Below are 16,232 nucleotides of genomic sequence, written 5' to 3' on the forward strand. Positions count from 1 at the left end.
CCACCACCACGCTTCTAGCATCTAGCTAGATGACGCCCACCCGTGTAGACGTGTAGACCACCACCATGCTTCTAGCATCTAGCTAGATGACGCCCACCCGTGTAGACGTGTAGACCACCACCACCACCACGCTTCTAGCATCTAGCTAGATGACGCCCACCCGTGTAGACGTGTAGACCACCACCACCACCACGCTTCTAGCATCTAGCTAGATGACGCCCACCCGTGTAGACCACCACCACCACCACGCTTCTAGCATCTAGCTAGATGACGCCCACCCGTGTAGACGTGTAGACCACCACCACCACCACGCTTCTAGCATCTAGCTAGATGACGCCCACCCGTGTAGACGTGTAGACCACCACCATGCTTCTAGCATCTAGCTAGATGACGCCCACCCGTGTAGACGTGTAGACCACCACCACGCTTCTAGCATCTAGCTAGATGACGCCCACCCGTGTAGACGTGTAGACCACCACCACCACCACGCTTCTAGCATCTAGCTAGATGACGCCCACCCGTGTAGACGTGTAGACCACCACCACGCTTCTAGCATCTAGCTAGATGACGCCCACCCGTGTAGACGTGTAGACCACCACCACCACCACGCTTCTAGCATCTAGCTAGATGACGCCCACCCGTGTAGACGTGTAGACCACCACCACCACCACGCTTCTAGCATCTAGCTAGATGACGCCCACCCGTGTAGACCACCACCACCACCAAACAGGAAAAAGAAAAGGGAACAATCAGCCTGACATCAGATGAGCTGTCATGAAGTTTGATTACTTGTGAGAAAGCAGCCATGGAACAATGTGCTACACAGAGTGTGATGATGATGATGATGATTAAAAGCCACATGCATCTCTATCATCATCATCATCAGCCGTGGCCTCAATACGCTTTTGTCTCCCGTCATGCGGTAGCCTCACTGTGAGCTCCCGTGGAAGCCCCCCTCCATGTATGGATGGGGCAAGTCACCGTGCAGCGTGTCTTGACGGGGGCCCCCCACGGGGCGGCTTTTCAGGGAACCTTTGGAACGCCAATCAGTCTCCAACATTCAAAAGGCTATTTTTTAGAAGATTGTGGTTGTTTGCCAAGAGCAGCATGACGCATGCATGCGCGCATTGCCATCATTACGTAACGTGCACTTTACGGAATGGTTGCTAGCATGGCAGACAGCGCTTTGTTTGTGTTTCACCGTGATACCTAAAACTCCTTTGTTCTTGTATGGTAAATGCACGTCGATGAATAAACTGGCTTTCTTTTCAAGTTGCCATGTTCTATGTTCTACCAACATCGGCCACGGATCAACAACTTTAGATGACGTAGCTTTTCATTTGGACTCTCGCTCTGACAAGGTTGCCGTAAAGACGTTGAATCCTGTGAAATGAACCTTTCCCTGACATTCCACAGAATGCCATATCTCTCCATTGATTTTTCTTTTTTTTTTCCCGCCTTTCCCAAGACTGAGAAATGATTAGATTTGGCACACGGAGTTCATGGTCAGTATTAAACTACAGCAAGCACCTTATTTCATTTCATATATATATATATCTTTATATATATCCGATATATATATCGGAGTATGTTGGGATTCAGCCGCCGAGCTGGTTGAAATGGTTGGAAATTATAAAAGCAAGAATGGAATTCACAGCTGTAATTTTACCATAATTGAAAATATTAGGAAAACAAGTCATATTCCAACAACAGCACTTTATGAGAGCAATTTTACCAGAATGAACTTGTAATATTATGGTCTTTATGTTCCCCAAAGACCAGGACGTCAGCTAGCGGCCTTCCCTGAACCGTTTACCCAAAGTGGCATTTATTTTGCGGCCCCATGACAAAGAGCTAATAAAGACGTCTGCCCCCAACTTCAAAAGGATGGATAAATGAACGAAAGAGAAAGGAAGGCAAGAAGGATCCTCAGCGGAATCCTCCCTACGATGCTCATGAACAGAAAGCCAAAAGTGTTAAGCTGTGATCCTCGCTGCTGCGTTGCACACACGCACGTCAAGCCTTGTGAGCGTGTCGTTTTGTAGCCCCCCAATTTCACTACTGGGGGGCTACAACATGGTCTTCACTTCTTCACTTGACTGCCAGAGGGGAGGGGGGTGGCGGTGACATGCCCCCCAATTTGAAAAGGAAGTTGCGTCATGGTAATCCAACTCCAGGTTGACAGCAGCTGGTGAACCTGGAAGTAGTAAGATGGATGGGAGCGCTCCATCTTCATCATCCTCTTGTCTGCCGTGACACCAGCGTGTGCTGCCTGACTTGTAGCGCCATAAATCACCCTTGAAGTGGCGACAGGAGCCCAATAGCTCATGGTACGGGGGTGGGGGTGGGGGGGAATTCATTTATGAACAATGCATGGCAGTCTTCCCTTGATGATGGTGTCATTTGGTTCCAGAACCGACTGTGAGAAGTGAATTTCCGCCAAGTAGGATTCAGTATTAATAACTGGAACGTTTTGGTAGTTTGAGCGTAGTTTTATGACTCTAGATGTTAATGATCAATGTTAGACCCCTCTAGACATGAAATCGTGGTCACCTCGCGGTTACACGCCGTCCTGCTCAACTGTAATGCAAAGCCTATTGGATCACTGCAGGGAAGAACCTGCTGCTCTCCAGGGCCTCCTCCTCTGTGAGGCATTCGGGCACACTCGTAATTTGGAGTGTTTGGCGCTCATTTTGTTTTTCATTTTTATTCACGTACCCCCTTTGGCAATTGACGTACCCTGGGAGCATGTGTGCCCCACTGTGGGAACCAGTGCCTTAGTAGAATGTGAGCAGTGTTTAGGGTGATTGTGTCTTAGCATAAAACATAAAATACAAGCATACAAGGCGAGAGTTTATGATAATTCATAGTAGGGTTCAATATGGTGATAGATGAAGATATTTGGGCTGCTGCTCCCAGCATGCATTGTGGTACTTGGCTCCTAAAAAGTTTGTTGTAGTTGTGTGTTATTCCCCATAGTAGTATTTGTCCTTATTGTGCTAGTACCTGTAAGTAGTCCAGTCCCCACGTGGTAGCACCCCTGAAGGGCCCCTGTAAAGGGCCCCTGTAAAGGGCCCCTGTAAAGGGCCCCTGTGAGTAACACTGAACCTGCTGGGATGCCGCGTCCACCATTACGCTGGTCTTTAGTTTGAGAGCCCTGGTCTAGATGTACACATGCCAGAATCCTGGACTTGCCAGTGGATCTAGGTGAAGCTTTTCTACATGACGTTGAGCCTTTTTGTTGCGGACGTGACCTAAAAATGTTCACCGCTTCCTTTGTGTGGCACAAGCTCGTTTCATTTGACCTCCTCCATCGTTGGGACGGGGAACATCTGAAGTTGAAGTTGAATTGGCGATGGGTGCCGGGTACACACGCGGTGATTGACAGTACCAGCTCCCAAGTGAGGGAGGGCTGATGATGGTCCCTCCTCGGACAAGTCCACCTTCATGGGGGTTTGTCAGGGAAAAGAAGTCCCTGCAAGACTTTGAACGCCTCCCGTAGACGCAGTGCGGCGCCTTGACGGCAGCGATGAAACTGGAGGAATGTTTGGAAACAAACAGGATCCAGAAGTCGACACAGCTTCGTCGTCCATCCGTCTCCGTCCCGTCATGTCTCACGTCTCGCCGGTGGCGCCACCGTGACGCTCCCCCCCAGGGTCCGGTTGGCAGGCAGCGGGGCGGGGATCCAGTCGGGCTGGTAGAAGTGGATGTCAAACGTCCGCGCCCAGTTGGCGAAGACTCGCTTCTCGGTGATGAAGCGGTGGTGGCTGCCTCGCCGCCCACGCTCGTGCGATATGTACATGACGCATTCGTCTGGGCCCCGCGGCTCGTAGTAGTGGTACGGCACCGAGTGGCGCAGGGGCTCCCTGCTGGGGACACACAGGGGGCAGCAAAAGACCAACTCAGTGCCATCCCAGTCTGTAGCGTTCAAGGTAATGTGTTAGTACAGTACTGAGTACAGTACTGTGTACAGTACTGTGTACAGTACTGAGTACAGTATGGTGTAGGATGGAGGCTAACACTGATATGGTTGATGCTGTGTATATATTTCACTTTTTTGGCCTGATTTCAAACACACGCTAGATGTTTTACACCCGCTAATCCTTTTTTAGAGATAGCCTGTTCACAGTACCGACACTAATCTGACACTAATACCTCCCATGCTGCTGGTCAAATATTCATATTCAGCACTCTTGCCTCGTCCTTTTCCTGTCGTGTACGAAGATAGGGAACGCCTGGGTGTCTGCTTTTGATGCACTTTGGACCCTTTCCTTTTCTAGACCCACACTAGCTTGACTGGCTTCATATGCACTTTGGACCCTTTCCTTTTCTAGACGCACACTAGCTTGACTAGCTTCATATGCGCTTTGGACCGTTTCCTTTTCTAGACCCACACTAGCTTGACTAGCTTCATATGCACTTTGGACCCTTTCCTTTTCTAGACGCACACTGACTAGCTTCATATGCGCTTTGGACCCTTTCCTTTTCTAGACCCACACTAGCTTGACTAGCTTCATATGCGCTTTGGACCCTTTCCTTTTCTAGACTCACACTAGCTTGACTAGCTTCATATGCGCTTTGGACCGTTTCCTTTTCTAGACCCACACTAGCTTGACTAGCTTCATATGCACTTTGGACCGTTTCCTTTTCTAGACCCACACTAGCTTGACTAGCTTCATATGCACTTTGGACCCTTTCCTTTTCTAGACGCACACTAGCTTGACTAGCTTCATATGCACTTTGGACCGTTTCCTTTTCTAGACGCACACTGACTAGCTTCATATGCGCTTTGGACCCTTTCCTTTTCTAGACGCACACTAGCTTGACTAGCTTCATATGCGCTTTGGACCCTTTCCTTTTCTAGACGCACACTGACTAGCTTCATATGCGCTTTGGACCGTTTCCTTTTCTAGACCCACACTAGCTTGACTAGCTTCATATGCACTTTGGACCGTTTCCTTTTCTAGACCCACACTAGCTTGACTAGCTTCATATGCACTTTGGACCCTTTCCTTTTCTAGACGCACACTAGCTTGACTAGCTTCATATGCACAAACAGCAAGGATTCAAGCAAACACAACCTGCTGTTTTTTGTGGCGTGTATTTTTTGACTTCCATTTTAGTTGGTGTCCACGTAAGCACAATGACAGCATCAACGGACATTTAAATGGAGAATAATTGGGTATAACCATGACATTTGGGGGAATTTTGCCCATCACTCCCAATCCTTGTTGGCGGTTGATGGAGTTGTTTTACTCGTCAAATAGGTGTGTCCCATTATGCGCATTAATTAGCTGCCCTTTTAGCTCTTTTTATATGTTAAGAACGCACGGAAATAAGGAGGACGTGTTCATGTCTCACATAAGGATTGTGGATGATGGGTAAAATGAAAAGAAGTGCACTGTTTCTTTAAATGTACATTCTTGCAATTCTTCAGCTGCTTGTAATATTTGGATCTGGAGTGTACCGTTTGTGTCTCCTCAGCCTGCTTTTGAACACCAAACATGACAAAGAAAATTAGATGTCCGATATTGAATTTGGGATCATGATATCGGCAGATGGCGACATGTGTAACATAACATATCTCCTGTGGCGGAATGAACACGTGTTGTATGCAGCATTTTTGAAATATCAGGAAAAAACCATTTGGCATTTCCATGCCGATATCGGCATCCCTAATAAAATCTAATATTTCCATGCCGATATCGGCATCCCTAATAAAATCTAATATTTCCATGCCGATATCGGCATCCCTAATAAAATCTAATATTTCCAGCAATATTGGCACCATTTTGAAGAGAAGAATGCTTGCTGAAGGAAAAGCTCCTCCTGCACGGACATCAGACTCGCTCTGACCCGCCGCCAGCTCCATCAACCCGCCATTAAAGACTCGGTCGGTCAGGTACGGACGTGGGAGCTGCAGGTGACGCAGCATGATGTGGAGATGCTGATCTCCGAGGTAAGAACTAGTGTGGCGTTCGGGTGCTTGGCCTGAGGACGTGGAGACTCGATGAAGCGTGAGCGTGTTTTACATGCAGCGCCACCGCCTCACCCGCAGAAGTCGGGCGACACCATGCCGTAGACGTCGATCCTGTCGCACAGCTCCAAGGCGATGGTCATCGTGAACCAGCCGGTGCTCAGCCACGAGTTGGACATCCTCCTGCAAGGGCGGCCAGCAGTTAGATGGATTATACGGACACCGCCGTCACGTGATCAAGGAATGGACACGTATTCCTCCTCTGCACGGCACAGCTGCACTTCTTTCCGCCATCTTGTTTTGGGGAACAGTTTTTTGCACTTGCAGAAGTTGATCAACGTGTGGCACCACACCCTTGTGACCACTGGAGTGTCCACTGGAGTGACCACTGGAGTGTCCACTGGAGTGACCACTGTCCCTGAAAGCGTCAGGATGAACTTTGCTACCAATTCCAGCACATCCACTTTCACTGGAAGTCCTCATCCTCGGAACAGCTGGCTCCGCTAATGGAAGGAAAGCAAATCCTTTATGGGAAACATCTATTAGCTGCTGCTATTAAATGAAGCTAGCACGTCTAAACACCTCATGGCGAATAGCGGCATGATGCTAGTGTCCTCACAGGCTGTGTAGTCATGGACAGACCATAGACCATAGACCATAGACCATACACCCTGTTTCTTCACTTGTTCCTCATCCTAAAGGGGCCCTACGTGTGATGCTTCGTTGGAAAACATTCGGACACCCCCGCTGTAGATCTTTACACCACGGAAGCTAGGATAGTTGCACCAGGTCAGCTTTCTAGTCAAAGGTATGCAAGATCCAAAAAGGGGGGGGGGGTTCCTTCACAGGTTAACCACCCCAAAAGCAATCTTCACAAATGTTCATTTCCTCATGTGCAAGGAGATAAAGCAGGAAAGAAGGCCAGCAATGGGAGAAGGCATGGGGGGGCTGAGTGGGGGTGGGGGTGGGGGTGGGGGTGATGGGTACGGATGTCCAAGCTATTCGGCCAATCCTCCGCCAGGCAATTTCCCTGCTGACATCCATCTTAAGCTGGAGTCACATTCAATCTCCTCAGACACGGCGGAGAAGGCACCCCCCCCCCCCCCCCCCCCCCCCCCCCCCCCGGCTACTTACTGACTGCATTTTTACTCGGCAGCTAAAGCCAAGACTGAGAGCACCCAGCTTACCTGCAGGTACTTGAAGTGAACATTGTGCTATTTTGTGTTTGTATAAAATAAATTCCCTCTTTGAATATCCAGCCTTTGCTCATTGAGAAGAACGTAAAACCAAATGGTTGCATGGAAGCACCAAGGATGTCAAACATCTTCTTTTTTCTGCTATGAATGGAGCAGAGGCAGAATGGCAAGGTTTACTTCTTGCTGTATTCCTTTTAGCTTCTCAAACCCTTCACCATAACAACACTAACCCTCCAGTAAGCCGAGAAGGTGGAGGAGGTGGAGGAGGTGGAGGAGGTGGAGATGGAGAAGGTGGAGGAGGTGGAGATGGAGGACAAGGCCTATTACACCTGAGATTGGCTAAAGAAAAAAAGTCTCTGAAACCTTCAAACGTTCAGCGCCATCCCTAAGTTCTCCCAGGGCTCACCTCCAAATGTTCAAACCTCCTGGTCTGAAACTTGGAAACTGCAAAGTACGCTAACCAGGGTGCACCTTAACTGAGGTTCCAGTGTATTTTTATCCCAATGTGTTTGTGTTCGAGGCCAGAGACGGGTATGAGACGGGTCGTCCTTAGACGGGTCGTACCTGTCCTGAGACGGGTCGTACCTGTCCTGAGATGGGTCGTACCTGTCCTGAGACGGGTCGTACCTGTCCTTAGACGGGTCGTACCTGTCCTTAGACGGGTCGTACCTGTCCTTAGACGGATAGTACCTGTCCTTAGACGGGTCGTACCTGTCCTTAGACGGATAGTACCTGTCCTGAGACGGGTCGTACCTGTCCTTAGACGGGTCGTACCTGTCCTTAGACGGGTCGTACCTGTCCTTAGACGGGTCGTACCTGTCCTGAGACGGGTCGTACCTGTCCTTAGACGGGTCGTACCTGTCCTGAGACGGGTCGTACCTGTCCTTAGACGGGTCGTACCTGTCCTGAGACGGGTCGTACCTGTCCTTAGACGGGTCGTGCCTGTCCTGAGACGGGTCGTACCTGTCCTGAGACGGGTCGTACCTGTCCTGAGACGGGTCGTACCTGTCCTGAGACGGGTCGTACCTGTCCTTGCCAGTTTCCCTCTTGAAGAGCTGGTCAAAGTGCAGCATCTTCTGCCAGGAGATGATGTAGACCTTGAGCTTGGGCAGGACCTGGCTCATCAGCCGCAGGTTGTTGTAGACCAGCCCCTTTCCGTCACGCCTCATGTAGGTGCTGGGCCCCCAGAAGACGAACACCGTGTCCTGGCTGGCGTTGATGAGCTGCTGGCGGCTCCTCAGGACGCGCTGCATGCTGGAGTGAGCGATGACGCGCAGCGACGTGCGGCGTCCCACGTCGCCGGCATAGGCCCCCGCGGCAGGCGCGTCGTTCATGCGGATGACGCACTCGGCCCGGTCGATCTCCTCACCCCGGCCGCCCCCGATGAGGTGGCCCGAGCTGGTCACCAGGGCGCACGTCTGGCAGTGCATCTTGAGAGGCTGAAGTCAAGCAGGAAGAAGCGTTAGCATACAACACAGCACTTGATCTGTCCCCTATTAAACAACACGCTAGCATGTTATCTTGTTATCACTGCTTCTTCTTCGTCTGTCCCCTCTTAAAACATGCACGAGCATGTAATTATGTTGTTGATCTTCTCTCTGTCTGTCCCCCATTAAACGCAGCACTAACATGTAATTATGTTGTTGATCTTCTCTCTGTCTGTCCCCCATTAAACGCAGCACTAACATGTAATTATGTTGTTGATCTTCTCTCTGTCTGTCCCCCATTAAACGCAGCACTAGCATGTAATTATGTTGTTGATCTTCTCTCTGTCTGTCCCCCATTAAACGCAGCACTAACATGTAATTATGTTGTTGATCTTCTCTCTGTCTGTCCCCCATTAAACGCAGCACTAACATGTGCTTGTGACCCGGCTGACCCGACTGCAGAGACTATCGTGAGTGCAGCATGATGACACTGGAGATTGAACATTATACTGAAGCTTTTCTACATTTATTTAAGGATAATATAATCTTGTATTTCAATGATTGTTTACATTTTAATAAAACTTTGCACGCATATTTGGATTTGACTTTTACACGATAGACGAGAAAATAAACGTCCTCTCTTCAAAGGACGCCCCTGAATTCCCTGGGAAGGCCTTGGCCTACATTCCAGGCTCTCCGACACACACGCCTTCTTCTTGCTCTTTTCCCCCCCGCCACTTCATTTTCTCAGCCTGCCTCCCGCCTGTCACGCACCCGCACTCCAACGTCAGTCCCGATCTGTTGGTGCCCGAACATCTCCTGTCTGTCCATCCTCTCGTCTCCTCCTCATTCACATCTCCTGTCTGTCCATCCTCTCGTCTCCTCCTCATTCACATCTCCTGTCTGTCCATCCTCTCGTCTCCTCCTCATTCACATCTCCTGTCTGTCCATCCTCTCGTCTCCTCCTCATTCACATCTCCTGTCTGTCCATCCTCTCGTCTCCTCCTCATTCACATCTCCTGTCTGTCCATCCTCTCGTCTCCTCCTCATTCACATCTCCTGTCTGTCCATCCTCTCGTCTCCTCCTCATTCACATCTCCTGTCTGTCCATCCTCTCGTCTCCTCCTCATTCACATCTCCTGTCTGTCCATCCTCTCGTCTCCTCCTCATTCACATCTCCTGTCTGTCCATCCTCTCGTCTCCTCCTCATTCACATCTCCTGTCTGTCCATCCTCTCGTCTCCTCCTCATTCACATCTCCTGTCTGTCCATCCTCTCGTCTCCTCCTCATTCACATCTCCTGTCTGTCCATCCTCTCGTCTCCTCCTCATTCACATCTCCTGTCTGTCCATCCTCTCGTCTCCTCCTCATTCACATCTCCTGTCTGTCCATCCTCTCGTCTCCTCCTCATTCACATCTCCTGTCTGTCCATTCTCTCGTCTCCTCCTCATTCACATCTCCTGTCTGTCCATCCTCTCGTCTCCTCCTCATTCACATCTCCTGTCTGTCCATTCTCTCGTCTCCTCCTCATTCACATCTCCTGTCTGTCCATCCTCTCGTCTCCTCCTCATTCACATCTCCTGTCTGTCCATCCTCTCGTCTCCTCCTCATTCACATCTCCTGTCTGTCCATCCTCTCGTCTCCTCCTCATTCACATCTCCTGTCTGTCCATCCTCTCGTCTCCTCCTCATTCACATCTCCTGTCTGTCCATCCTCTCGTCTCCTCCTCATTCACATCTCCTGTCTGTCCATTCTCTCGTCTCCTCCTCATTCACCAGCGCCATGCAAAGTCACAGCCCGGGAAAACCTTGACTCGCTCATCCTCGGCCTTTTGGCTTCATGGCAAGTGTGTGTGTGTGTGTGTGTGTGTGTGTGCGTGCGTGCGTGTGTATGTGCGTGTGCACACGCGTGTGCGCTGCGGGGCGTCGTCGGTTTGGTCCTGTGCGGATGGAGGTTCCAGTCGGCATCACCCAAACAGCCAATTAAAGAAAAACACCGCATTGTCTGACCCTCAGCTTTTCCATCCTTGGCCACATGTACAGTAGCTGAATGGGGGGGGGGTGGGGGGGGGGCACTTTTCCTGATTAAAAATCAATCCAATCCAATGTAGGTCAAGATGGGCCAGAGAGAACAACCAAATTATTATTCATATCGTCATTTAGAGGCCGCTATTATTGTTGGGACTATTATTGGACTTTTAGTCCAATATGATCTTTTATTATTTTGGTCTTGACCAACAATTCCCAATTCATGTCTTTTTGTTTGCTGAATGATTCCTTTTTTTCATCTACAAATGAATTATGTCTGATTATGTAAGTTCTATTTAGATAAGCCAATCAAAGCCAATAAAGTATTTTCATCAACAAACAATGTCTCATTTTCAGCCCTTTGTGTTGACTTGTGGACACGTCATAACCAGCACACAAGCTTTCTAGATCTTCCACAATCTGCACTTATTCCAGCTGGATTTCCCGCCAAAACGGCCTGTTATTGATTCCACCCACTGCCCACCTCCAGGGACGCCCCCTCCGCTGTGGTTGGTCACACTCCCAAGTACTCCGGAGGACTTGAGGACAGCTGCCGAACCCAATTTTACAGGAGTTGATAATAGATAATAAACGGCGATTCATCTTTTTAAAATGTGGGCTTTTAACAGGATCCCAAATCCAATCCGGGTTACTACTTCAGGAACGCGACTCAATGGTAAGTAGCTTTAGCGTTTTCTAATGTCTAAGGTGGTCATTCCGTGTTTTATGCCAGACTACCAGTGTGATTGTAGCGGGAAACGGCTATTAGCTATTAGCTATTAAAAGGACGGCTCAGCTGGGTGAGAACTTCCACTCTCTGGGAAAGAGAATTATTTGGAATAATCCTCTTAATCATTTCACCAAGCAATGTGTGGGAAGACCGTGCTTTGTTCCCAGGGTACAAAGCACGGTTGGGAAAGGCATGGAAACATCTTTGGGATCACTTAGGTCCAACATCAGTGACCTCTGACCTCACAATTGGACCAAACACTCCAAAATCCTGTAGCGGCTGTTTTAGCTGCCATTTCTTCAGCAGATGTGATGGGCACCTGTCCCAATACTTTTGTCCATACGCCGTGGATTCCGATGGCATCGGCTGTGCAAAACTAGCATGCGTGGCAAGCTGTTGCACTTCCTTTGCCAGGCAGGGCGAGCAGGTCTTCAAAAGAGCAGGTCTCGTTTTCTTCCCCAAGAAGACAAATGCAGGCGAGCCAAAGTCCCGAGGGGGCAATTAGCGCCACACAACAACAATGGCGGACGTGGGATCAACGGGGCAGCATCAATAATACACGGCTGCCATCTTGGCGCATGGCTCAGGGCTCAACCCCTGCAGAGCCTTTCCCCGCCTCGCTCTTTCTGGAACTGCCTGGCGTATGCACGTACTTATGCACGTACTTATGCACGTACTTATGCACGTACTTATGCACGTACTTATGCACGTACTTATGCACGTACTTATGCACATGCTTATGCACGTACTTATGCACGTACTTATGCACGTACTTATGCACGTACTTATACATGTACTTATGCACCTATTTATGCACATACTTATGCACGTACTTATGCACGTACTTGTGCACGTACTTATGCACGTACTTATGTACGTACTTATGCACCTATTTATGCATGTACTTATGCACGTACTTATGCACCTATTTATGCACGTATTTATGCACGTACTTTATGCTAGTGTAACCAATGTCATGCCACGACCCTAATGAGGAGCAGTCATATGACTTGGTCAGCTGACGTGAGGTCTCCTCCTGATTGGCTGTTGTTGCTGCAAGGAAACCCTGCAGGGCCAGCAGGTGTAGGCAATCAGCGGCTCCTGCTGCAGCTGGTGAACAAGCGGCATGCTCACAACCCTTTTGGAAATCAAACCTAAAGAAAACAACTTTGCGGTAAGCTTTTCCCTTTCACTGACCACGTCTGCGGCCGCTCCATGTGTATGTATATATGTACTATGTATATGTATATATGTATATATGTATGTATATACTATGTATGTATATGTGTATATGTCTCAAACTGCTAAACGTATTGCGATCCAGTCAAGTGGGATGAATGCCACATGTGGTAGCCTTGTTATTGGCGACCTGCCGTCCGTCCTTAGCTAGTTTTGCTAACTAGCAAGCGTTCAGCAATCAAACGCTGCACGCCGCGGAGGTGATGAACATCAGAGGGCAACTGAAAGTGGAACATCGGGATCGTGGATCCTGAAAATGGATATTTATGATCACACGTGCTTGATTGAGCGGCGTCGTTGATGTAAAAATAGTCTGCGGTCCAAATCCGGCGACCGCCTTTCTTGCAATGAAATGAAGGAGCGGCTGGGATAATGCCGCTCAAAGCCAATTCCAACTTTTCTTTTTCCATCCTTCCGGGATCTTTGTCAAGCAGGAGAGGCGCCGGCTGGGAGTCGCTGGTGTGGATGGCTGCAGACATCCTGATGCACGGCTGCTTAGCATGCTGGGCAACGACCCTTTGCAAGGTGATTAGGGGAGAGATGCCCCCACCCCCTACACCCCCCCACCCCCACTCGCTAATCACATTGATTGTTTTCTGCTGGCGAACTGACGAGAGCCAAAGATGGTGGGTGACGGCAGGAATGCGCCCAATCTCCCGGGCCTCTCAGTTCGAGTACCGCAAACGCCGTGGAGGACGTCTCCGCTGGCCTTCCTGCTAATTAGCGAGGACAGCGAGGTGTGCTGCCGATAATTGTGACGAATGACCAGGATGGGGGGGGACTACGAGATACCCGCTGGTTGTGGCAGCACCATGTGACCATCCAAGAGCTCCTCATAAAATGCAGATATGAGAAATATGAAATATTGTCCATCTGCTGCCTACCTTATGGTCCATGATGCCGCTGTAGCCCTTCAGGGCACGCCAGTGAGGCGCGGCCAGCCTGACGGAGGCCCCGGTGGGCCGCCACAGCGTGTCGTTGGCGTCCCTGGCGCTGCTGTTGGAACTGCCGTTGTAAACCAGGAAGAGGCTGGCGCACAGGAGCAGCACAAGGAGCATGGCCACGCCGTGGCGCTGGCGAAACAAGACATGATGGTCAATATGAGACGTGCCCTCGTTGCTTTGCTAACGGTATGCCCATACTGTCCGGCACTGCCGTAGCGATATCAGCAACATGCTAACGTCATGTGATAGGCACACGGAGCTTCCTTTAATGCGATGCCACAAATAAACACAAACATCAGTAGAAACACGGACGCCACCTTCCTCTTTTGCCAGGAATTATTTCTTGGATTGAATAATATTTCTCACCAATGATCCAAAACGTAGCCAGATAAAGTTTCAGGTGCTCGTATTTTGGTAAAGAGGAGAAGAAGAAATAAACGAGATGGTGTCAGGAGTCGTGTTTTCAGTGACGGTTGATCCATCCCTTCCATTCCTAATCTAGATGCATTTCTAATTGTTTATGCGTGGAAAACATCTGAAACAACATGGCTGACTTCCGCTTCTGGTTGCCATTTTGGAACGTAGCAAGCTAGCTTCTTTGCTAGACCTTAAGGACATTTAGGGATAAAAATACATGAAAGGGGACCAATGATGGCTTTCCACGTTTCTGCTGATCAAAGGATCCCACTACTTGGAAAGTCTTGGAGTCAGGAAGTACTTTGGGAATGTGACCAATCACAGCGGAGCGGCCGTGGATGGAATAAATTAAAATAGACCGTCTTGGCGGGAAGCACCAATCCAAGGAAGTACAGTTGGAATACGTGCACCGTAAAGTGGACACGTGTCATGCTCGTGTCAGATGGACACGTGTCATGCAGGTGTCAGATGGACACACGTCATGCACGTGTCAGATGGACACACGTCATGCAGGTGTCAGATGGACACACGTCATGCACGTGTCAGATGGACACACGTCATGCAGGTGTCGGGTGGACACACGTCACGCAGGTGTCGGGTGGACACACGTCACGCAGGGGTCGGGTGGACACACGTCACGCAGGGGTCGGGTGGACACACGTCACGCAGGGGTCGGGTGGACACACGTCACGCAGGTGTCGGGTGGACACACGTCACGCAGGTGTCAGATGGACACACGTCACGCAGGGGTCGGGTGGACACACGTCACGCAGGTGTCGGATGGACACACGTCACGCAGGGGTCGGATGGACACACGTCACGCAGGGGTCGGGTGGACACACGTCATGCACGTGTCAGATGGACACACGTCACGCAGGTGCATAGAGAAGCGGTGTCACGCTCTATGTGACACATTTGTGTATTTAGTTAGGATTTGGTTTGTATTTGGTTTGTGTACTTGCATGCCAGCACGGGTGCATCCACGCGTGGGTAATAAATGTAACACGTGTGCGGCTCGTCTCCAAGTTGAAGGAGAAAGAAGCCGAGTGCGGCGGGTCTGGCCAATCCATTGTTCCGAACCTAATCTCCTGATCCGACGGTGTGAGCTCAGCGGGTTTATGGCGTTCGGAGACCACTTGGCAGGACGGATCCACCAGCGAGGCGGACTTAAGTCCTAAAAGACAACAAAAGCCAACATTTACCAGAGGTGTCTTCATGTTGCCGGGCGCGCTCCTAGGACGGCTCGGTGCGCCGGGATCCGCTCCCTCTCATGGTCCAAATCCGGATCCAACCCGGCCTCGCTCCCGCGCGCTTGCCGCCCGGGTCTGCCGAATGCAGACTGGACCGGAGCTCTCAGTCTGGCTCCGTCCAAAGTGCCAGGCGACAGACGTTCACTAAAGAGCGCCCGCTGGGTCCTAAAGCCCGTCCTTGCAGGTGAAGACCCAAAGGGAGGAAGACTTCATTAGGGAGACCACCTGCAACAGATGGTACACCTTCATGGTATTACTGCAGTAGCAGTACTGCGTGGAAATCACTGGAGCGGAGGGGGGGGGGGGGGGGGCAGTAGAACGTTAGTCCAGCTTTCATTCTTTCTTATTTGCATGGCCGCCTACTTGGTTGTCCGTCAGTGGAATGGAGGGGGCTGCCAGGTGTCTTGGGGGGTCACGAATGGGAGGGGAGTCATGAATGGGGGTCATGAATGGGGGTCATGAATGGGGGTCATGAATGGGGGTCATGAATGGGGGTCATGAATGGGAGGGGAGTCATGAATGGGGGTCATGAATGGGGGTCATGAATGGGGGTCATGAATGGGGGGTCATGAATGGGGGTCATGAATGGGGGTCATGAATGTTCTCACCCACAATGCCAAACCAAGTGAATAATGCAGGGCTTTAATGGTCGACACATGTATGACACGTATGTGTTCATTCCATTACAGGAGATACGTAGTAGTATTGTAGTATTGTAGTATTGATACATACTACCTATGTCAATCAGAAACATCATCAGCGATGTAACCCGGGGTCATTGGGTGACCCCTAGCCCAGGTGACCCCACCAGGGTTGATCAGACCCCGGCTGTGTCCCAGCAGCGTTTGTCCACGGTTCTTCCCAGGGTGAGATCCAGAATGATGGCGTCTGGTTGGAGGCGTGTAGATGTTATCCTGGCCGGGAACTTCAGCTGTTCGCCCAGATCCCTCCCATCATTGTCGGAGTCAGTCTCGCTGTTGGGTGGCTGTTCAGCACCTGATTCGCTGTCGCCGTTTCACACCAACC

The 16,232-nt window shown here is 50.2% G+C and overlaps 1 protein-coding gene across 3 annotated transcripts; it reads right to left on the reverse strand.

The window, feature by feature from the left end:
- Positions 1-529: 529 nt before the first annotated feature.
- On the reverse strand, positions 530-15,344 carry st6galnac5a (ST6 (alpha-N-acetyl-neuraminyl-2,3-beta-galactosyl-1,3)-N-acetylgalactosaminide alpha-2,6-sialyltransferase 5a). 3 transcript variants are annotated; one of them, XM_058062139.1, is made up of 5 exons: positions 15,159-15,344; positions 13,480-13,668; positions 8,200-8,612; positions 6,053-6,160; positions 530-3,869 (listed from the first exon to the last, which is right to left on the reverse strand). In XM_058062139.1, the coding sequence occupies exons 1-5, from the start codon at positions 15,171-15,173 to the stop codon at positions 3,608-3,610; spliced, it is 987 nt and encodes a 328-aa protein (XP_057918122.1). In that variant the 5' UTR covers positions 15,174-15,344; the 3' UTR covers positions 530-3,607. The 3 variants fall into 3 exon arrangements, with proteins under 3 accessions (XP_057918122.1, XP_057918124.1, XP_057918123.1); XM_058062141.1 differs by lacking the exon at positions 6,053-6,160 and having other exon boundaries at positions 530-3,866; XM_058062140.1 differs by lacking the exon at positions 6,053-6,160.
- Between the last annotated feature and the right edge of the window lie 888 nt (positions 15,345-16,232).

This window comes from Doryrhamphus excisus, chromosome 22 (genome assembly GCF_030265055.1).
Source record: "Doryrhamphus excisus isolate RoL2022-K1 chromosome 22, RoL_Dexc_1.0, whole genome shotgun sequence".
Classification (NCBI taxonomy): Eukaryota; Metazoa; Chordata; class Actinopteri; order Syngnathiformes; family Syngnathidae; genus Doryrhamphus; species Doryrhamphus excisus.